At 35.1% G+C, this 23,995-nt stretch overlaps 1 protein-coding gene across 1 annotated transcript in view; it reads left to right on the plus strand.

The window, feature by feature from the left end:
• Nucleotides 1-23,995, plus strand: part of LOC108678216 (potassium channel subfamily T member 2) — a gene marked incomplete at its 5' end in the record, with an annotated part of 82,820 nt that overhangs the window by 2,209 nt on the left and 56,616 nt on the right. Inside the window, 3 exons of the mRNA XM_047885201.1 lie at nt 14,479-14,578; nt 19,506-19,704; nt 21,746-21,820. Coding sequence (XP_047741157.1) covers nt 14,479-14,578; nt 19,506-19,704; nt 21,746-21,820 — 374 coding nt within the window. The remainder of the gene's footprint in view (nt 1-14,478; nt 14,579-19,505; nt 19,705-21,745; nt 21,821-23,995) is intronic.

Below are 23,995 nucleotides of genomic sequence, written 5' to 3' on the forward strand. Positions count from 1 at the left end.
CTATCACGATAGCGGTTCTGTGTTCATATGTCAGATCTGAGGTCTATAATGCACTCATTATAGTGATATGTTTATGAGAAGGTTCGATTTCTGCAGGTCAGCTGGCAATTTTTATTTCGGTTTTAAGTAAATCATACGGGGTAACAGTTATCCCTGAATTAAATTTATCGGTTACGAATTTTTTTTAGATTCAATTTATCGGTTCACGAATTTCTTAGCCTGTGATGCATCGAACTGTCCTTAATGGCTTAAGATTTACATTTATTTCAATTTTAAACATTTTATATTAAGATTTCACAAAAAAATGCTAGAAATGTAATAACAAATATTAATATCCATATATTAAAAACTAAAATTCATTAGTAAAAACTCACTTCCTATATTAATATACATAATGTATTTGATCCATGACTTCCCCTTTTCTTTTCACGTATAAAATATTATGATTTAATCATATTTTCATCAGATCACAAGAGTTTTAGTTAAATTTTAGAAGTCAATATAGGCTTTGTACCGAATTAATGATTATTTGCCGTTGACCATATACGCAAATAATATAACTGCATATTTACCGTTGTATTATTTGCCGTTGTGTTGATCATCTTCTTGTTATACACTGTCGACGTATTGCGCATAATTGATTCAAATAGTTTGAATCGGAATATGTTCGCCGACGACACCTAAATTTATGGCTGCGGTGCACCGGCTGACGCTGCAGCGTTGCAGGACCGGGGCCAATACTTTAAAAAAAAAGTTAAGAGATCGTAAGTTCATCAGCCAATAAGTATAGGCCTAGGGGCCAATACTTTCAAAAAAAGTTAAGAGATCGTAAGTTCATCAGCCAATCATTGACGGCCTTTCAAGCCAAATCCACCAATCACAGACAAGAAAATAGAGCGTAAGTACTTACGTTCGCTTAGCGAATTTTGAAAGTATGCAGATGTCTGTCTGCAGAAACGCCGTCTCAGGCTGGATGCGCTGCAACCGGCTCCAGCTCAATGCATCAAAACCGACTTCATTTGGTTAGCGGATGCTCGGCACCAGCATCAGCTTCCGGCTAACGCTATTCGCGTAGGCAACGAGTTCGTTGAGCTTGCGTCTTCGGTTCGCAACCTCGGCATTCTGCTGGACTCTGAGCTTCCTATGAACAATCATGTAGCCAAAGTCACCACTGCTTTTTTTGGCGCTCCGCGACGAATACGTAGTGTCAGCCGCTGTCTCTCTCGGCCAGTCCTCGAGGCCCTCGTTGTGGCGCTCGTTCTGACCCGATTGGACAATGGAAATGCCACACCCTTTGAACCGACCACGGCTCAAAATGAACTGCAATCTATAATGAACGCTGCTGCGCGAGTCGTGTACAATTCGCGAAAATTCGACCACGTGACGCCGATAATGCGCGATCTTCACTGGCTGCGCATGCAGCAGCGCACGCAGTTCAAGGTCGCTGTTTTGACGTTCCAATGCCTTCACGTCTGGCGCCTTTTATCTCACGGAATGTCTGCAGCGCGGGTCGGGTCTGCCTTCTAGAAGACGACTGCGTTCGTCATCAACAGCGGACCTCGTCGTTTCATCTACGGCGGTGACCGGGAACGCTCGTTCCATCTACACCGTCGGCGACAGAGCGTTCCCGGTCGCCGCCGCCTGAACCGGGAACAGTCTGCCGGCTTCCGTAATATCGGCTGTTGCAGGTGTTTCTTCGACGCCTAAAGATGAAACTATTTCGCAGAGCTTAAAAATCAAGTGCTTTATCTTTTTTGTCCGTTCATATCTTTTCCCGCGTCTATTTATTTTTCGCTTGCTGTTAAACTTATGTGTAACGTTCCCTCCAAGTTCATTTGAACCAGACGCCACGATAACTGTTTCGTAGAATAATAATAATAATGATAATTATTCACATTCGTTTGGTCATATATATCTGCTCATTGCTTATGCATATGCTTATTCAATGCAATAGGTCATTGAATCCGAGATCTTGGTCCTCTTCATCAGTTTGTTTTCTAGTAAGTTCTGTTCCATCGCTCCCATTATGATGGAAGCCTCTGTGTATCGTGGCAATCGATAGTTCCTTCACTTTCACTCCCACTCTCGGTTGAGGCTCTCGTGTAATATACACAAAACAGCTGCTAACCGCCATAAGAGGACTTTGTGAGATCTCACAGAAGCAAACAGTGATGGTTAGAACTCCGTGAGGTGAACAGCGCTACTTTGCTCGTACTATTAGTTTCTAAATTTATGGTAATACTGTTACGCTCATTAATAGATACAAAAAACAGTTAACTACCATTAGAGGACTTAGTGAGAACTCACAGGAGCAAGCAGTGAAGGTTCGAAGTCCGAGAAATGAACACCGCTCCTATGCGCGTTCAGTTAGTTCATGAATTTATGATGATACTTAAGTGCTCATTTAATTTACACTAACAGGGAACTGTGTGCCATAAGGGCCACAGTTCCCGCCATAAGGGAACTGTATGAGAACTCACAAGAGCAAGCAGTAATGGTTCAAATTCTGTGAGATGAACACCGAACCCCTATATTTTGCGCGTGCCGGAAGTCCATTAGTGTAATTTGATTATACTGAAAAATTTTGTGGTTATCTGCAACTTACTCATAGAAATGATAGCTTTAAGAGTCTTTAGACTATTTTGTGCTTTATTCTCAAAATTGGCGATGGTGATAATTGCAGACGTTTCTTGGATTCGTTTGTTTAAATTATGTTCCTTAATTATTCAAGTACAGCGTAAAATTCTTTACCGTTGAGATTTTAGAGAGAATTCTATTAAGAAATTATTAGAATATTTATTCCCGCCTAAATTTAAGGGATGCGACGATAATTTCGAATAATAAATCTTGTTTTCGGGAACAGGAAAGGAATGTTTTTTTCCTCTCATTTAACCGTAATAATGGTCGAAAAATTATTTCTGTTCAGATCGCTGTAAAATTACGGACGTTCATATTGCTTCAATATAATGTAATGATACACACTTGTATTTTTTCACCAAAGATGTAAATTTTTTTCTCGGTTTATTCAAGTCACGCTGTCATTTTCCATTTCTTTCTAACATTTAATTATTAATTAGTCACATAAAACTTTTTCCCTAAAGTTTTTAATTTGGATTTAAGATCTTCATCATTTACCATACAAATGAACGATTCAACACTTGTAATTACGATTATTCATGCATTAACATAAATAAACTATAATTTTTGGTTATAATTTTTTAATTTTATACTTTTTGTACCATGTAGAAATATTTGTAGGAATGGAGCTACTCGAATACTTTACTTGCATCTTACTTTACTTGCATCTTACTTTACTTTCATCTTACTTTACTTGCATCTTACTTTACTTGCATCTTACTTTACTTGCATCTTACTTTACTTGCATCTTACTTTACTTTCATCTTAACTTATTTTCAAGAGACCAAGTTTTACGCTGGCAGATAATAACGCACTAAGCCTTCCTTCAATAATGCTGACTCATCTTTTCCTCATGCGTATATTAATTCATATCTTAACTCTCATAAAAATTAATGTGTCATATTGTCCATATAATGACGCACATTCTCTACGTAGCACTGATACGCTCTTATTCCTTGTCAAACTGGTACGGGATGACCGTCACAAAGCGAAAGTGCATCGTTTTTTGAAGATGGGCGCACTAATTGCTCTGAGTGTTGCTTATTTCTCGAATTAATTTTGACAATTCATTTATTTTTGACTTAAAATGCAAATATTTTTTCTTGCAATAATGTATTATATAATTTACTTAAAATGTATGATAATGCAAATATTTTTTCTTGCAATAATGTGCGATGTTTCTCATCAATCATTGTTTGAATCCTGATTCGGGAATTTTTTTCAAAAGTTTTATCAATAATTTAACAACTTAAGTTATCGTTTCGTGCTTCCTATGTAATATAGTAGTTCAAATATCTCATTCTGCTACCATTATCATGGAAATTTAAAAAATTTTCCTCGCAGAAAGTAACCATGAAATTTGTATTAAATAACCTGAATATGTTAAATACTCAATATACATACCTTGTGTTTCCTGTAACTTCAAGTAATGTTTTGATTATATGCTTGTTCATAAGTAAATATCTAAAACTACTTAGCCTACAGAGCTTTTAGTCTCTGGCTCTCCCTAAGTTATTATTATATAGCGTTGCTCTGAAAGGCCTGAGGTAACCTTGCTGTGGATGGACTTTAACTGAAGAAGTTTGCACTCACATTCATGAAAGATTTATGGGAGAAACTCCAAGTTCAGTGAATTCTGCCTAATCAATGAAACCATGTCTTCACATTGTACAATTTCTCGCTTGGAAGACTTTCGTGAACACTTTATATCTTCAAGGACTTGTATGTATACATTATATCTTCGAAGACTTGTGTGAACACATTAGATCTTCGAAGACTTGTGTGAACACATTAGATCTTCGAAGACTTGTGTTAATACATTATATCTTCGCAGACTGGTGTGAACACATTAGATCTTCGAAGACTTGTATGTATACATTATATCTTGAAGACTTGTGTTAACACGTTATATCTTCGAAGACTTGTGTGAACACATTATATCATCGCAGACTTGTGTAAACACATTTTATCTTCGAAGACTTGTATGTATACATTATATCTTCGAAGACTTGTTTAACACATTTATATCTTCAAAGACTTGTGTGAACTGTAAACACATTAATTATATCTTCGAAGACTTGTATGTACAAATTGTATCTTCGAAGACTTGTGTGTACAAATTGTATCTTCGAAGACTTGTGTGAACACATTATATCATCGCAGACTTGTGTAAACACATTATATCTTCGAAGACTTGTGTGAACACATTATATCTTCGAAGACTTGTTTAACACATTTATATCTTCAAAGACTTGTGTGAACTGTAAACACATTATGTAGATCTTCGAAGACTAGTGTGAACTGTGAACACGTTATATCTTCGAAGACTTGTGTGAACACATTCCTTCTTGGAAAAATTATTTCCCGTTCTCTCTTTCCCTTACATTCCCTTTCTCTGAATACAATTGTATACTCGCTCTCACTCACTGAAGACCTAATTATGCCCTCTTTCTCTCTTTAAAGTCTTATATATTTACTCATTTTTTTACTGAAGACTTGAGTTCATAAAGTGTAACCATGCACAGTCCTGCCATGTTAACTGCGTGCCCTAATTAAACTCAATATATCGAGCGGTCACGAACTGCAACGTAGATAATGGACGTCAGTGGTGAATTTCTTAGGCAAAAATTGCGTGAGTTTTCGCACGTGTTAAGGACGGGGCTCGATTGGTCCGATAGGAACATTTTTTTATGGTGTATCAGGCTTAAAATTTCTAGCCCCATATCGAAAATCCTTCGTTTACGAATGTGAAAAAATGACGCGGATTCGCACGTGTTAAGGACGGGGCTCGATTGGTCCGATAGAAACATTTTTATGGTGTATCTGGCTTAAAAATTTCTCGCCCCATATCGAAAATCCTTCGAGTATGAATGTGAAAAAATAACGCGGAGGATTGCGTTAGCACGGCAATCTCACATTACCCTGAATTTAAAAACCCACACATGAATTTCGTCTTTGTTAGATCATTTATACACGTCTCAACCTATAATTGATTTCAGTTGCCAATCTAGCCCGTGAATGTTTTCGCCTCAAAATGGATATTACCGCATAACAATGCTATGCGCGTGCTTTGGAATTTGATTTACGGTAAAATCAATTAATTGTCTTTTGAATTCTTTTTTCAATAAGGCTCTCAATCACTGGAGGGCCTCATGCAAACTGCATCTCTGCATGCGAAACTCAAAATCTCTCGAATCTAAATTCCGCCTAATAACTTCTTAGATTTGTACCCTGTCTATTAAAATTTGAGATTTGTAGTACGTCTAATAACTGCTCAGATTTGTAGCCCGTCTATTAATTAACCACTGAAATTTTAGTACGTCTAATAACTGCTTAGATTTGTAACCCGTCTATTAACCACTGAAATTTTAGTACGTCTAATAACTGCTTAGATTTGCAGCCCGTCTATTAATTAACCACTGAAATTTTAGTACGTCTAATAACTGCTTAGGTTTGTAGCCCGTCTATTACCCACTGATATTTTTTGTACCTCTCTTAAGCGCTCAGATTAGCTCTAATGACGATTTTTGCGTTTGTGTTTACCGGCCACAACAATTATTCTTCATTGTAAGGTGCGGAATTGAGAACTAATCTTGTGTGTTCAAGAGCCTCAACCTATTTTCTGGCGAGGATCAGCGTACAAGTAGCTGACAAAGAGCAGAAAATATTTTCGATTTTTTTTACCTATGCACTTATGGAATTCTAGAATGTACGATATCCACCAGAAAATTATTTTTAACTTGGTATTTTGATGCAAACATCTCCCCCTTTGAGTGACTGTAATTACCACCCTTAATAATGTTATTCAGTGTGCTGAGAACCACAGAGATAAATGTCAGCATTTAGCGAGTAAAGTCTTTCATTAATCTAAACATCCAAGACATTTCAAATTTTCAATATATGAATGGAATTCATTCATACTCCTAATTTATGACTATAGTTTATGATTTTTTCATAAGTATCTCTTGATAACTACCAAGTAAGCACGGCTTATCAATAATTGATCCCTGGTATTTTACAACAATTGCGGCTATAATGGGCAATACATTATTTTATTTCTAATTTACTGTCCCATGCACGGGAAAATCATTTCATGATTTTTCTTTGCTTATTTGTCCCATCAGGGGGGACTTTTGACGGGTGTCTGTGCTCGTCAGAAGTCCTATGGGATTTCGCGCGTTCCTAGGGGGATTGTTCCTGAGCGCCCCACCGCTGAGCTCGCGGTGTCTGACTGCAGATCTCAGTTGTAGGGTTAAGTTATTATGTAGGTAGGATTCCTTACATTAAGTTATTATGTAGGTAGGATTCCTTACATCAAGTTATTATGTAGGCAGGATTCCTTACGTTTCTCTTCTCTGTCTCTCTCGTGCAGGCGGCCGACGTCCCGTGTGACTTCTTATTGTTCGAATGTCTTAGTTTCTGCTGCTTTTCACCTGTCCCTTCTTGTCACTTCGTCTCTTTGAGATGCTTACGCTGCTTCCTTCGAGCCAGCTTCAGCGGGCTGGACATCTGAGACCTTCCGCCCCTTGTGGGTGATGATTAACTTGAGACTTTTAATAATAATTGAAACCTTCCGCCTCGCTGGCGATGTTATATTTTGACCTTCGGTGCGAAATAGCTTGATAGCTGAATCGGTGCAATCCATTATTTGTGTTTTATCTGAATTCAAATTTAAGGTTGTTTCAAGTCATGTTGTCTAAGGTTGCCCTTTGCAAAAAGTTCAATGTGCCCACGCTGACAAAGCGACCTCTTGTTCGAGTGTCTTCGTTTCTGTTGCTTTTCACCTGTCCCTCCTTGTCACTTCGTCTCTTTTGAGATGCTAACGCTGCTTCTTTTGAGCCAGCTTCAGCGGGCTGGACATCTGAGACCTTCCGCCCCTTGTGGGTGATGATTAACTTGAGATTTTGAATAATTGAGACCTTCCGCCTCTTTGGCGATGTTATATTTTGACATTAGGTGCGAAATAGCTTGATAGAGGAATCACTAGCAAACCATTATACTTCGCTTATTTGTGTTTTATCTGAATTCAAATTTAAGGTTGTTTCAAGTCATGTTGTCTAAGGTTGCCCTTTGCAAAAAGTTCAATGTGCCCACGCTGACAGGCCTCGTGTTTTCGATACCAAACTCGATAATTCTGTCGGTAAAACGCTGTATTTTTTTCTTTGAGAAACATTGTGTTATTGTAGGGTTGAATTTATTTTTTGAAGAAACGCTCAATAATTGTGCGTATCGTTACTGATATCGATCATCGTTAATACATCGTTAATACATCGTTAAATCATCGTTAATACATCCACATGGGGTTATGCTACCTCATTACCGAGAATAATGCAGCGATCGTGGAAACAATCTTTCTGCTAATTCCGAGATGGTCATAAATGATCATAATTTATAGTGTCATGCTCACTTGCGGTCATTTTTCGACGATAACCATCCATGATCTTTTTAGCGCATTTTCTCATGTATGGAGAAAATGCACTATTGTGCTCGCCATGTCCGTCTGTCTGTCTGTCCGTCCGTCCGTCCGTCCGTCCGTCCGTCCGTGACCTCAAGTTTTCGTCGACGAGAAAATGCTCTCTCTGTCCCTCACTGCAGTGAGTACTGATCGAGGTATATTTTTTAAAATATCGAAAGCACATAATGCCCGAACATCAGAGGCTGCATTTGACCCTGGAACCCAGTAGCTAAATTCTCATGTTGATCAGAGGTAATTGTGCAGGCAAATGCGATTAATAGCCTGTCAGAGTTTCAATTACGGCTCTTATTGGACGCTTGGACGTCATTCTAAACTCGCATTAACGAACAAATTCTCTTGGCCTCTTCAAATCGAAACGGCGTTCATTTTTCGCAAAAAATTTGATTATTTCGCTTCACTGACCTTTAGGGCGAGTGATTTCAAACCAATCGAGTGAGGAGAAGATTTTTTTATTATTTTATTTTACTACATGCGTTTGTTTGAACATTATGTTGGTAGCTTCCCTAATTATATTTTCTCTCCAACAACAATTATTGCAAGACTAATCTATTATTCGTAATTTTTGAAGCCTATATAAAGCTAATTTGCAATTCAATTTGGTAGTTTATCCAGTTATTTTTTCATCTAATAACAAGATCAAGGATGCCGTTGGGATTATCGATCAATTTCAATGCCGGGAAGCTTTGCAAAACTTACACCAATAATTTCTGAATACATAGGTGTGTGTCGACTACGATACATTGCTAACGTGTAGTTCATTCATCATGGTATTCTTCAGGACTGTATTTCTGATTATACAACAAAACATGATCATACAGTATCGTTGCTAACGTATTGTGCATTCTACATATGGTATTCTTAATCACTCTATTTCCAAAATTATTTGTGTAACTATATTCAAAGTCTGCAAAATATTTCCTAGTCTCATTACCACATGACCAATTCTTATTATATCGAATCTTATTTGTCACATTTATTGATCGAAAAACATATTTTTCGTTCGGAATTCATTCCATTGAAATTTTTCATTTATTTGAATTTTTTTCAAATTGTTTTACCGCTCTATTTTATTCTATTTTTTTTTCTTTTCATGTCATCAGCGCAGTTCTTGTAGAATACTCTATTGCACTCATATCAATTATTGCACTCATATCATAAATAATTATCAATTTTCCATCGGTAAATATTTATTATATTTGGATGTTCTCGTCATGAAACCATCATTGAACATTCTTTTAATGAAGGAACACGTATTGCATCTATTGTGGACCATGTTATCACGTATTGTATTTAGAGAAAACTTGATAAAAAGAACTATGACTTTTTTACGACTATGACTATAAAGAACCCTATGACTAAGAACCATGACTAAAATGAACTCTGGACTATTTATCACTTCTCATGGATAAGCACAAGTCTTTCGATGAATTTTTGTTACCAGTCAGCAAAACAACTTACGATCAAATTTACTGTCCCATATTGTTGATGTTAATTTTAAATATCGTCTCTTCATGAAAATTAAAAGTTGATGAGGGAATTTTAACCGTCTGCCAAATTCATAAAAAGTCTGCCAAGTGTGCATATTGATGGGGGTTGTGTAGGATTTATCATATTATTAAATAATCTGATTTCTTGTTCTACCGAATATTTAATCAGGAGATTTCGTACCCATTTTCAATGTTTAATTTTTTGTTATGTTCGCTGCACGTAAGGGATGTGACAAACTAGCATTGCCTCATTGTCTTGACCTTTTCAGATATCTTGGGCTAGATCACGAGACTTTTTTATAACTCATGACATTTGGCCTGAGCCATGGACGTGAGTCAGCAAGCTACTTCACCTCCCACGCGTTTCGAACCCACCAACCCAGACTCCATTTCCAGAGTCATATTTCGCAACATAAATAACGTCGACACGAAGTCAGTGACCTCAGACGACAGTGTGAGGTCCAGTCCGACAAAACCGCACTGCAAAAAGTTCAAGCAGCTCACCAAGAAAAAATTCATGACGTTCAAAAAGACCAAGTCGAGTTCCAGCAACTATTCGTCCAGCAGCCAAGAAAGCTCGGGTGGCAAGAGCGTATACTTTTACGAAACCATTAGTCATATTAGGTGTGACGAACCCTTGACTGAAGACGAACCACATTGCAGTCAATCCAAGAATGATATTCTTCTCAGAAAAATCAACAATTCGAGCAATTCCCGAGCTTCAAATCAGTCAAACCTCAACACATGTATTAGAACGAGCAAATATTATGATTGTGAGAGCAATCGAAGTAGTGGCTTATATTTCACACCCTCAGTAAGTCATACAGATTTCACAATTTGTATGGATCCTGATGAACACAATTCTGGATCTGAACCCACGAAGGCCGTTGAGGTCAACAGCTCAACGTTCAACGAAGCGCAAGCAACTTCCAAAGATGAAACCCCATTCACAGAGACCGGATCCACTCGACATCACAGTATCTGTAGCAGACTTTCTGGAGTTCGGAGTTTGAGTACATACAGTTATTCCACCGTGTCATCTCTGGATGTGGTCAGAGATGGGAATCCAATCACACGGTGGCTAAAGCCGCGCGTCGAGCGACTTTTGTCCAAGATTGAAAATCCCCGCAGTTATGGAGGTCAGAGAAGCAATGTTTAGGTGCATTAACCTAGTGGCTGATGTCATCAAAATGAAGCCTGAGTTTTCAATTCATGTTTTGCCCACTTCTTTGGATTGCTATTTATACTTGGCAATTTAGACAAGTAGCGTTCGTGGTGTGCAATGATATTTAGTGTCCATGAAATGCTCATCTGAGTTAAGTGAACAAATTTTATTGGTGCAAATGAACTCTCATTCATTTGCAATACGAAAATCCTTTCAACAAAAAAATTATATTAACAATCTACTTTGATTTTTATCCCCAAAAAGTATTCAGCCCGTTGGGCTGAACTTAATAGCGCGTCGTTTTCATTTGAAGAAGCAAGCTTCTTGCAAGTATTTAATGACAATGGGACAATTTTGTAATGTTTTTTTTTTTCAAACAATACTTTGCATCTTGAACTCGGAAGGCATTTTGATACTTCAGCCACATTATCGATGTTGATGCCGTGGTAGACGAACCAGCAACCGTTAATTTGTACTTTCCAAAAGCACCATTAAATAAATAAAGCGAGTAGTTTCGCACCACCCGTAATATTTGACGTTCATCGCTGCTACACGCTCAATGGCAACCATGTATATTCTCCTAATGTATACAGATCACTTCTGTATACATTAGGTAGAGATGTAGAATCAAGTAGAATCACACAGTGCAGTAATTAATATAATCCTGTAGACTTGAAATTGCGCATTGTAGTAATTAAAGTTTGGAAAATTATTGAGCAAAAATTGTGTACATAAATTATATAAAAACATTCGCATGAATCGAGACGTTTTTTTTCTAAGGCGCTCTAATTCAATGTCGAAAACTTGAATTAGGTTTTTGCGAAAAATTAACTAACGATAATCAGTTTATCCTCTGAGCATCAACCTTCTGCCTTATATTCTGGAGGAACTATGCAGCAGAGGTTCAAAATATTTGATGAAAACATATAAGCATGGATGAGGTTTTCATGAAGTGCAAACTCTGGCGGAAAATTCAAACTTCGTTTCATTATTGTTATGCATAATGAAAAATTATGTTCAGTCAGGATTCTCTGTTCGACATCGAGATAGTTAAATGTGCAATCTAATGACACGTGTCAGATATTATTATTATTTTTGTCGTTGATTGCGTTCATTTCTTTCCTTGCTACGCGAACTCTTTATTTAAAATACTACTAATGCTGCTCAGCTGCAATTAATTTGATTGAAAATTGAGGGGGTAATTATCTTCAGACATTTTTTCTACAAGCATTCACACATTTTTTGCAGGTATTTCGCGATGAATTTATCGTAAAAAAAAAACCTATGTACCGATTTTGGTACTGAATTATGGTCTATCTTACCAAACACGAGATACAGCTATAAGTATCATTAATGTTATTGAAGCAATTATAATATTCCATCGTTTTTGCTTCAGATAAATGATACCTCTTCATTCTTCAATTAAATAATGAACCAATCCATCATATTTAAGCTCGACATGCTGAGAAAATTTACCCTAAACAATATTATAAACGCAGAAGAATTACTACCAGCTTAATTTTATTACGGATTTGATTTCAGGATTAATTTTTGTAATTTCAGTTAAAACTTTTAATTTAATTTTAAGTTATTATATACATTATAAGGTTTTTTATTTTGTTATCGGTCTCGAGAGTCATGTTTTGACGCAGCTATTTTCTCCCACTATTTCACCCTCATACAAATTGAATTGATAGTGCACAATTATTTCTTTCCTCACTTTTCTTCGTTAAATGATAGAAATAGAAACGCTCAAAATTTTCTATTTACACCCCTAGGGTTAATATCACTAAGTTCTATTTTATATATTTATGGTATATTTTAACGTGACCTATTAGTCATGCGTTTTTTTTTCAAAAGAATTTTTTCATTAAATTCAAAGCGTTCCTATATAGTGTGGCTCAAATTTTGAGTTCAGCTTTTGATTAAAAAAATATGCACACAGGTTTAACAACCTTGTTTTTTCTTCAGGAATAACATGATTAAGCTTGAGCCATTGATTATAAAGTTCGAATTTCCAATGAAGCATCTTGCTCTCATCTGGTAATAATGAAATACCGATAAACTAAAAAATATGTTGCAAACTTCATCTTCATCAAAAACTTATTTTTGTAAGTGTTTTTTTTTATTTTTATTTCGCTACCTGCAAATGCCACTACGTTGCGCATTTAGAAATTTAGATGCACTGCAGCTCATGTCATTCCTAATGCTTTCATATCCAAATGAAGAGTAAAAATTTACGAATTTATAAAAATTATATGTATTTGAATGTAGATCATTGTTGTGTTGTGTTTATCATGATGTTTTAACTGTTTGTGACACCAGAAATCGATGTGTATGATCTGAAGTTTCATTATTGCTCCATTTCTTGTTGGAAATGTGTTGGTTAATATATTAGATAAAATACCTTTAGTTATAAGTTTTGTCGTTTGCAAAACATTGTTTCTAATTTTTTTTTATCCCTCAACCACTGGTTTTCCAAGCAGATAATTAAATTTAAATTGTTATTATTTTGCAGCTAGGTATTTACATTTAACTTACGATGGACAGGCCAAATGACTCGGATGTAAAGAAATCTTTTTTTAAATGATCTATTTTCAATATGAGCGTAAGAAACGACTAAGATTAAATAATCAAAACTAATTTGAGTTGCTTTTTCAAGTTGCTTATAACTTGGAAACTTCAAGTTTAAGAGAAATTTTTACGTAACAAATAAATAAAATCATAAATAAAATTGGTCCGGATGGGCTTGTAACATGCATGAGCATTCAGAATCCATCTGAATAGGGAAAAAATTGAATTCTATCGACAATTTTATGATGTTTCTAGCATTGTTTTTAATCACTGACTCTACTCGACTCTACATTTTATTCATCTTTTTTATGGACCTGTTAAGAGTTTTCAAGTGATAAATCATTTTTATTTTTAACTATCCATGTTAATTTCTTTCTGAACTTTTTGGATAGTTTGGAAATAGCGAAAACGTTATTATGACATTTCCATTGAGATATTTCGATGGTGTTCTTTCCTTAGTGGGATTTCTATGGTAGTATTGCAACGGTCTTATTTTCGTTCGTGGTCGTATCTTCATAGTGCTATTTTTATGGTGGTCTTTTCGTGGTTATATTTCCATGATCCTATTTTAATTGTCGTATTTCCACGGTTGTATTTTTAGCGTAATACCAATTTTTCAATAATAAAAGTTGCCGAGTTAAACTTTGTCATTCTATTGCATTTTTCTTCGCAAGTTAATTATTATGAGAAGTTGCACAAATATTTGCTTCGTGTTGTATCTTTTGATTGTTTTTTTTTTGTAAAAGCGTAAAAGCTTTACGCGTAAAAGCTTTTTGCGTAAAAGCTTCACAGGATTCTGATATTTAATTTTTTTCGTAAAGAAGATTTAAAGCGTAAATTTTAATTTGCATGCCATTAACATATGGAATGCCAATTTAAAATGAGGACACAAACTGTCTACAGATATTTAAATATGCCTAGTACAGAAGATTTTCATGATTAATTCACCTACTTACTCCCTTTCCATGATTAGATTGGCGTTACCGTAATGATCAATTTAACTTCATATGATAACCATGATCGCTCCCATACACCTACAGCAGTCACACGTTCAGTGAAGAATACCTCGATTGTAATAATTATGTACATGAGAGTGAATTTATCACTGAATTTTTTATATTTAATATTTTTATTTACAGGTCTTCGCATCCGCATCTTCAATTTGCTGATCAAGTTGCTGACGTGCGTCCTGTACATCATCCGTGTGATACTGGATGATGATCCCATCAGTGCTAATTGGTGAGTTTTTAGCGCATTTTCTCATTTATGAAAAAAATGCACTATTGTGCTCGATATGTTCGTCCGTCCGTCTGTCCGTCCGTCCGTCCGTCCGTTTGCCCGTCTGCCTGTCCGTCCGTGACTTCACGTTTTCGTCGACGAGAAAATGCGCTCTCTGTCACTCACTGCAGTGAGTACTGAGTTATATTTTTTCTTTGTGAGGTCGCTTTTTTCTGTTGGCGAGGTCATAATTATTTGTTACTGTTGAAGTTATACATATTTTATGAGGGCATGAGGTACCTGTATTACGAGGTTACTTGCATTAAATATTAAAATCAAAAATAAAAAAATCATCAATTCGATCGTTTTTGTGTAGTGTGCGTGATAATCTTTTTGTGCGTGACAATTTACTCAAAATGAATGTTCTTTGCAGTTTCAGCTGTACTAAGGTGTGTTTTTTGGCATAATTTACGCGTTAAAAATATTAAAATCAGAAAAAAATCCAATGTTATTTAACTCAAAAAGAGCATTATTTTCCTTAAATCGTTAGCTATACTAAGCTGTGTTTTGGCTGAATGTACGAGATAAAGATAATAAAATCGGATTATATGAGGTTATACGTTAATCCTGTTTATATGGTTATACATTTATCCTGTTGATGTGGTTATACATTTATCCTGTTGATGTGGTTATACGTTTATCCTGTTGATGTGGTTATACGTTTATCCTGTTGATGTGGTTATACGTTTATCCTGTTGATGTGGTTATACGTTTTTTTGGTAGTGAGGTTTTACGTTTTTCGGTTGGTGAGGTCTTACATTTTATGTTAATGAGGTTCTGCGGTTATTTTGTTGGTGAACTAATCACTCTTTTTATGCTCTGTTTAGTTCAGTATGAATTTGTGCTTTAATTTACTTGAATGATGCAGTGAGGATTTAAGTGATTTACTATTGCATTTTGGGTTATTTTGCCTGTAAAAATTCAATTTTGAAAAATTTACAAATATGCGCTAACTTTAATTTTTGAATACTATCGAATTTTAAGTGAATGGTAAATAGCTAGCAGTGTCGATGTAGAAAAACATTTCATATTTAGATAATTTGAAGTTTTCAATGAAATTAATTATTACGTGTTATTTTTAAGCTATGTCACCCAATCATCGTTTTCCTCGTTAGTAATTTCTCTTCCATCTGTCACTCTTTTTCATTGTTTTTTATGCATATTATTTCTCTTTCATATTGTGCCTCGTCTCATTGTTTCTACTGCTCATCATTCTTCAGTCAGAGGGCGCTATGGGGGCGAATTGTTTTGCTCGCTGATCATTTCTTTGCTCACTGGCACTCCGACTCTCACATCATTTATCTTTTACCTTCTGTTTTGTACGGGGGTCGTTTCTGTTTCTCTTTTACCTTCTGACTTTTCTTAGTTTCTTTCTTGGCTATTCCTCTTAAGGGTTCTTGCTTATTTCTACCCTGCTGGCCCTTTTTCTTACTCTAGTTCTCTGCCTCGCATTTTTTTAGCTGATCTCGCAATGTTTGCTGCTTTATTGACGTAATCGATCGAGCTACGCCGCACCTCGTACTCTACTACTCAACATTTTTTTCTACTCATTTATCATAACCATTTCTACTTTAACTTATAAATACTTGCTTTCGATCAAGCTACGCCGCACCTCGTACTCTACTACTCAACATTTTTCCTACTTATTTATCATAACCATTTCTACTTTAACTTATAAATACTTTCTTTACGAGTTGCTTTTCAAGTTTTTCGGTGATTACAAAGTAAAATCTATAAATCTAAATTGACTGTTTTCTTATTGATTTACTAATTTGTTTGCTAACACAAAGTTCAACGATTTTTTTTAAATAATTCATGCAACTGAAGTGTATATCTACGTGGATAAATACTTATATTATCAGTCTGCTTATATCGCAAGTTCACAAGGAATTTAAAAGCAAAGAAAACGCCAAGAAAATTCACCATATCGATATTGAAAACGTTTCGGAGTCCAGCTCCGAAACGTTAGATTTTATTCATTTTTCATTCTTTCTCCGAAATTCATATGCATTCATTTATTTAATCATTCTCCGAAATGATTTTATTCATTTTAGTTTAGTCGAACTGATGATGGAGCTGGACTCCGAAACGATTTCAATATCGATATGGTGAATTTTCTTGGCGTTTTCTTTGCTTTTAAATTCCTTACGTGGATAAACTTTTGTACATTGATCTAATTTCATATTTAGATTTCTTCGATTTATTAGATTTGTTATATTTTTGAAGGAAGAAATAGTTCATATGAAATTTGCATATAATTTTACTTGTTCTCCCCATATTATCTTATACTTCGTTGTATTCAAGAAGGATTCCGCATATTGAAATTGACTTGAATTAAAAAATTCTGTGTTGTCAGATGAATTCTCTAACATTTTCGTCTTGAGATTGAATAGGTGATAAGTTATTAAAATGATGACGTGCTGAGAATGATTCTACTAAAAATGTAAATTTTCCTGAAATGTATGCGACCATGAAAATGTTCTGTCTTTTTAATTGATAATTATTAAGAGAATTTTCATTTACTTGAACATTGCCCAATTTTAAAAATAATTATCCCACAGAACAAAAATAATCCCCTTAATAATAATAATTAAGGGGGATTATTTTTGGGGATAATAAGGGGATAATAATAATTAAGGGGATTATATAATAATTAAGGGGATAATAATTAAGGGGATAATAATAATTATCCCCTTAAATAATTAATAATTATCCCCTTCAAACAAAGAAAGCTAAACCAGGACTATTTGCTATACATTAGTTGATTAATGTCCGCCACAGAATTTGTTCATTTATATCCTGCTACTCATGCAGTCAATAATCACACTCAGTGCATGACCGACCATCGAGCATAAATCCTTCACTGTCTGCGGTCTTCTAGTCAAGTTACGAATGCCAATCAATTTAAGTCAATAAAATACTTTGACCTTAATATGTTCCAAGTCATATATGCATGAACTCTTCGAACTACCTGACTTGATGAGACTTCTTTCGATAGGTCAACTCTTCCTGTGTATTGAAGATAGCGAGCTTGTGTTCCTTAGTACTTCTGTGTGCCTTCGTACTTCTGTGTGCCTTCACCTTCGTGCTTCTGTGTACCTTCGTACTTCTGTGTACCTTCATTCTTCTGTGAACCTTCGTACTTGTGTACCGTCGTACTTCTGTGTACCTTCGTGCATCTGTGTGCCTTCGTGCATCTGTGTACCTTCGTACTTCTGTGTGCCTTCATTCTTCTGTGAACCTTCGTACTTGTGTACCGTCGTACTTCTGTGTACCTTCGTATTTCTGTGTAACTTCGTACTTCTGTTTACCTTCGTATTTCTGTGTAACTTCGTACTTCTGTTTACCTTCGTATTTCTGTGTAACTTCGTACTTCTGTTTACCTTCGTACTTCTGGTACCTTCTTACCTCTGTGTACCTTCATACTTCTGTGTACCTTCGTAAGTCCGGCCATTGTGCTACGTAAAACAAACGAACCACTAATTCTCAGTCACAATTTATTCATTGCTGCGCTATTTCCATCACTGGGTTGCTATTTATAGGAAGTGAAGGAAGTTATGAAAGTTTTGTGTTGAATGATATTCGTGACTGTCGGTTATTGCGGGTGTGGTCTAAATTTTTTTTAGGCATGAACGTTTGAATAGTTACTTCTTGCCAGCCAAGCTTTGTTTCTGATATGATTTCTATGCAAAATCTGGCATATTTTTTAATTATGTTTGGAACGTAATCGGATGTACATGAACTGAATTTGAAAAATTTAACTTAACGTCTCTCTTTTGATGTGTAATATAATTATCGAATCATTAATAGATATAAATGCAAAAAATTTATATTAACATTGTTTCTGCACCGACTTATCTTGAGTTTTGTTAAAAGCAAGAAAAAACTGCAAGAGAATTTTAAAGAAATAATTTTAGCTCTTAGGTGGATTCTCTCAAATTCGTCTCGAAATTTAAGTGATGAAATACTTCACATATTATAAATGCAAATTTTAGTCCATGAATTTTGGGTACATCAAAATGAATAAAATTTGATTCAGTTTTCTAAAAATGATGTACAACTTCGTTTGGATCTAACGAAAGTTTTTCCCCATCTGACAAATACAGAATATTTCCCGACTTTCAGTCGAAAACTCTGCGCGGACTTGATTGAGTAACTTTTATTGCCAGTAACTTTTTGAGATTTTAAATCTCACCCGCAATGAATCGAAGCTAAATTACTTGTAAACTTTAGGGTTGCCGACTTGAAAACTTTCTGACAAGTTGCAAATGAAAATTAATTATGAATGCAACGATTCAAGATATTTTAATTCATAGCCCTTCTCATAAGAATTCAATGATTAACAGTTACTTCAATATACCGTATTTGTTGATAAATTTATCATGCCATGCATGAAATTGCTATGGTTATATTTTTTATAGAGTGATCAACTCATGATGTCAATATTCAATATTCGCATCGATATTCAATTGTCGAAAGTTTATTCATTATGACTAATTCTGTGCAAAGATTGATAATATTATATACCCGAATTCAGATTACCTGATAAGTTTTTTATTATAATTTCTTATCAATATAAAAAATTCGGATGTCCTTACTGTTGCGTAATGAAATGACGTTTATAATAATTGTCACTGATATCATTATAATAAAACTACGCTTGTCAATGTACGAATTGGAGATTATGTTTTAATTATTATTCAACACAGATCCGTAGATATTTTCTAACTTTATCAATATACTAATAAAAATAATATATATTATTTTTATTTTTTAACAATATACAATATATATTTGAATTTCATATAAAATTTTAAAATTAATCGTTGGTTTACAGGTGTCACTGGGTGAAGAGGCCAATATACTAATAAAATGTCTTTATTGTCAGTTACGGGTGCGGTAGCGCCGATAACGCCATCTTCAAGGCGTCACAGAACAAAACAGACGAGCAGTTCATGGAGTATCCCATCATCAACTGGAAGGCCATCATCTGGGTGAACAGACCCTTGCCTTTATGGGTGCTGCAAGTAGCTGTGTCTATTGTATCGTTATCAGAGGCCTTACTTCTAGCTTATCTAAATTATAAGGTGAGTTATTAGCTCTTAATTCTTTTAATTAATAATTTATAAATTAAAACAAGTAATAATAAATAATTAGTGTTTCCTTGAATTATTATAATTCTGGTTTTGTGGGCGTGAAGTTTGCATGAATACGCTATGCGTATTTATGGCATTAGGTGATTTGTGGAAATTAATGTGGTGACATTTTCATGAAATTTTTGTTTTAATTTATTTGAAAATTAATTATCTTTCATTCTGAGACATAGCCTCGATTGCTGCGTTATCTTAGGGCTTTAAAATTTTAAAGAACATGAAGAATAGATCCTAAAGAATAGATCTCAAATAATAGATCCCAAAGAATAGATCCTAAAGAATAGATCCTAGAGAATAGATCCCAAAGAATAGATCCTAAAGAATGGATCCCAAAGAAAAGATCCTAAAGAGTAGATCCTAAAGAATAGATCCTAAAGAATAGATCCCAAAGAATATACCATAAAGAATAGATCCTAAAGAATATATCCTAAAGAATATACCCTAAAGAATAGATCCCAAAGAATAGATCCTAAAAAATAGATCCTAAAGAATAGATCCCAAAGAATAGATCCTGAAGAATAGATCCTAAAGAATAGATCCCAAAGAGTAGATCCTAAAGAATAGATCCTAAAGAATAGGTCCTAAAGAAAAGATCCTAAAAAATAGATCCTAAAGAATAGATCCCAAAGAATAGATCCTGAAGAATAGATCCTAAAGAATAGATCCCAAAGAGTAGATCCCAAAGAATAGATCCTAAAGAGTAGATCCTAAATAATAGATCCTAAAGAATAGATCCCAAAGAGTAGATCCTAAAGAATAGATCCTAAAGAATAGGTCCTAAAGAAAATATCCTAAAGAATATACCCTAAAGAATAGATCCTAAAGAATAGATCCCAAAGAATAGATCCTAAAGAATAGATCCTAAAGAATAGATCCCAAATAATAGATCCTAAAGAGTAGATCCTAAAGAATATACCCTAAAGAATAGATACTAAAGAATCGATCCTAAAGAATAGATCCTAAAGAATAGATCCTAAAGAATAGATCCTAAAGAATAGATCCTAAAGAATAGATCCCAAAGAAAAGATCCTAAAGAATAGATCCCAAAGAATAGATCTAAAGAGTAGATCCAAAAGAATAGATCCTAAAGAATAGATCTCAAAGAATATACCCTAAAGAATAAATCCCAAAGAAAAGATCCTAAATAATAGATCCTAAAGATCCCCAATCTCCCAATTCAGAGACGGTAACACAATTGCGCCCCTTGGTCTGGCAACAATTATACTCAAATAAATGGGTTAGACATTGTCCAATTTACTATGTTCTTTTTAATTTTGTGTGTGTCATCCTAATCCAGCTTGGCTGAGAAAAAAGGCTTGCCAGTACCACGCGCAGAAAGAGTGTCACTATTTGGTTAATAAAACCAATTAACTTTTCTGAGTATAACAATAAACACCGATGGCTTGATTGCTGTTGTCAAATTGTAACAAATTGCTTGATCACTTATCATATATCAATTAATTATGCTCCGATATCATTAGAATTACGATCGGAATATTAAAACCGGTAGAAAAATTTAAAATACCGGGGGTTTTCTTATAAATTGATGTAAGAAGGCGAATGAGTATATGTATGCCTTGCTCGAACAAGCCTTGAGAATATAATCAGAATTTATAAAATATTTAAAGTATTTTCTCTGTTATTCCTATTTCTAAAACTATTAGGTTGAACTGACAATTTATTATACTATAACAGAAAACCCAGGAAGATTAAATCCAATATCACATACTCTTTGCAATAAAAGAGAGCATCGGTTTGATTTTCGATGTTAGAAACCGATTCCAAAATAAATATTTAGTGTACTCAAACTAATCAACTTTTAAAATTACCAACCTTGAAGATACCCTGATAAAATATTTACTCTAGATACGCGGTTCAGTAAACACTGAAAACAGATTTATTGATTGATTGATTTAAGATTCCTACTTTTTTATATACTTCTTGAGAATAATTGTGATTAATGCTCGTTGCGCAGGGAAATATCTGGCAGATCCTCAAGTCTTTCTACTTCATGCTGGAGATTGTGAACACTATCCCTTTCGTGCTTACGGTGAGTCTCGCGTAAATTAAGACATCAATAATATACATTCGATGTTCTAAGATTTGCCTACAATCAAGTTTCGCATCCCAATTGCCCCGGAGTAACTCGATAGATCAAAAGATTTACCACGCTTCTCAAAAATGCTAGAAGAATCACCCATTTCTACTATTGTTACGGAATAACCCCAATTTTTCAAAGATTCCTAGAATTCATTTCGTTTCACATACAAGTTGAGAAATCATCCAGTTTCTCAGAAATGTTGAGAAATCACCCCGTTCCTCAAAGATGTCGAAAAATCACCCCGTTCCTCAAAGTTGCTAAAAATTTTATTATTGAAATTGCTAAGTTGTGTATCCGTATCCACCTTAATTCTTATGTCTTGATTCCCGATCGTGCATCGCAGTCTCATCATAAATTAAGGATATTTGAAGCCAATAATTATTTGTTCTGGAGATTTAATTAACAGCTTCAACAGGCTTAATTATTTCTGAATTTACTCTTCATTAAGTCTAGGAGTGGTAAGCGCAAAGCAGGATATATGAGAGAGCATATTAATTTGTAAACATTATATTAGTTCTCGAACATTATATTAATTAGCAAACGTGTTTTTCCGCTATTTTCCACGAGTTCTTTCTGTGGAACAAATACAGCGTCCATCCTGAGGCACATGGATGAGACAGGCCGGGCATCTGGCGCGCGGTTCTTATCTTATCAGATATGGCTGTGCAGTGCCGCCTTATAGGAAAATTATGAATTATTTGCGGTGAATCAATGACAAACATTTAATATTCTTTTTCCAAATCAACAACATAAATTAGTAATGATAAGCACCAATTTTTTAGCTGCTCTCAAAATATAAGTACCTCACCCAATCAGGATTTCTAAAACAATTTAGATCGTAAAACGTTTTTATATAGTTTCGCTGATAAATCTCCGTGCGATATAAGAATTCTACGTCTTTGTATTTATTTATGTTTTTCTATTTATTGTATTTATGTTTTGGATGGATATATAGCACTTTTATATCGTTGCTCTTGAATGCCTAAGGGATCTGTCGAATGCCGTCGGGATAAAACATTTCTATATCATCGCTTCTAAATACTGAAGGGACATTGCGAATATCGCTGCGCTGTAACCGCTGTCGAGTTTGTCTTCTAGCGATATTGACCCTTCCGAGCCGCAGAGCACTAGTCCGGCTCTCTCCAGTTTTTTCTGTTTAAAAAAACTGCAAGAATTATTAGCCGCCGGACGGTATTACGAGAAATGAGATTCTCACGACCAATTTCATAACATTTTGTCATCCACGAGGCATTGGCCTCATCTCCTAGCTGCACAATCAAAGGATGAAAAAAAGTGATATTCAATAGGCCGAACATTCGAACATTCGGTTACTCGGTGTGTTCATTTAAACTGATATCAGTACTAAGTATATCGGCTTCTCTGTTGCATTAAAGCTCCCTTCATAAATTTTGGCATTAAGTTTTTCACATGCAATAGGTACCTATGAGTTATCCTAATCTGATCCTAAGTATTTATGCAGTGAGTAATTCAACAACCTGAACACCAGGGTTTTAAGTTTATTCAACATGTTTATTCAACAACACTCAACTCATCGACATGTTGATCCAAGATATTCATGATCATCAAAAAGATTGTACCTCGGCAAATTTGATCATTGTTTGACAGCAAGTTTGGCAGGGCAGAATTTTAAATGTTACGCCTAAAAGTTTCTCGAGATGAGGACATTGTAGATGTTTTTTTTTAACTTTTTGCGGAATGAAACTGAGAATTCCTAATGTCAGCCTAACGATGATCCTTTTGCTGTCAGCCTAACGATGATCCTTTTCACAAAAGCAGCTGAATTATTACGGCAAACTTGCCGTCATATCCATTCTGGCTTGCACGCTTTGATGTCGAGCAAAGTCCAGCTTATTTTCATCTAAAAAAACTTATTAAACTCATACGTTGTTACTCTGTGTATATTTAAACAAAACCTCGCTCCTCCGAGCTCCTTCCAAAGCTTTGAGCCGAGACCAGGCCTTCAAAAATTCTTGACAGGTTCTTCTAATTTTTTCTAAAGTGCGAAAAATGTTCATGAATGTGATTTTTTGCCATAAAAAGCTTTATCCTTGCCGAGCAAATTCTCTTCCTAATGACAAAATGAGGCGGTACGCGCTACTCTGC

The sequence above is a fragment of the Hyalella azteca genome, unplaced genomic scaffold (genome assembly GCF_000764305.2).
Source record: "Hyalella azteca isolate HAZT.00-mixed unplaced genomic scaffold, Hazt_2.0.2 contig17292, whole genome shotgun sequence".
NCBI classification, from domain to species: Eukaryota; Metazoa; Arthropoda; class Malacostraca; order Amphipoda; family Hyalellidae; genus Hyalella; species Hyalella azteca.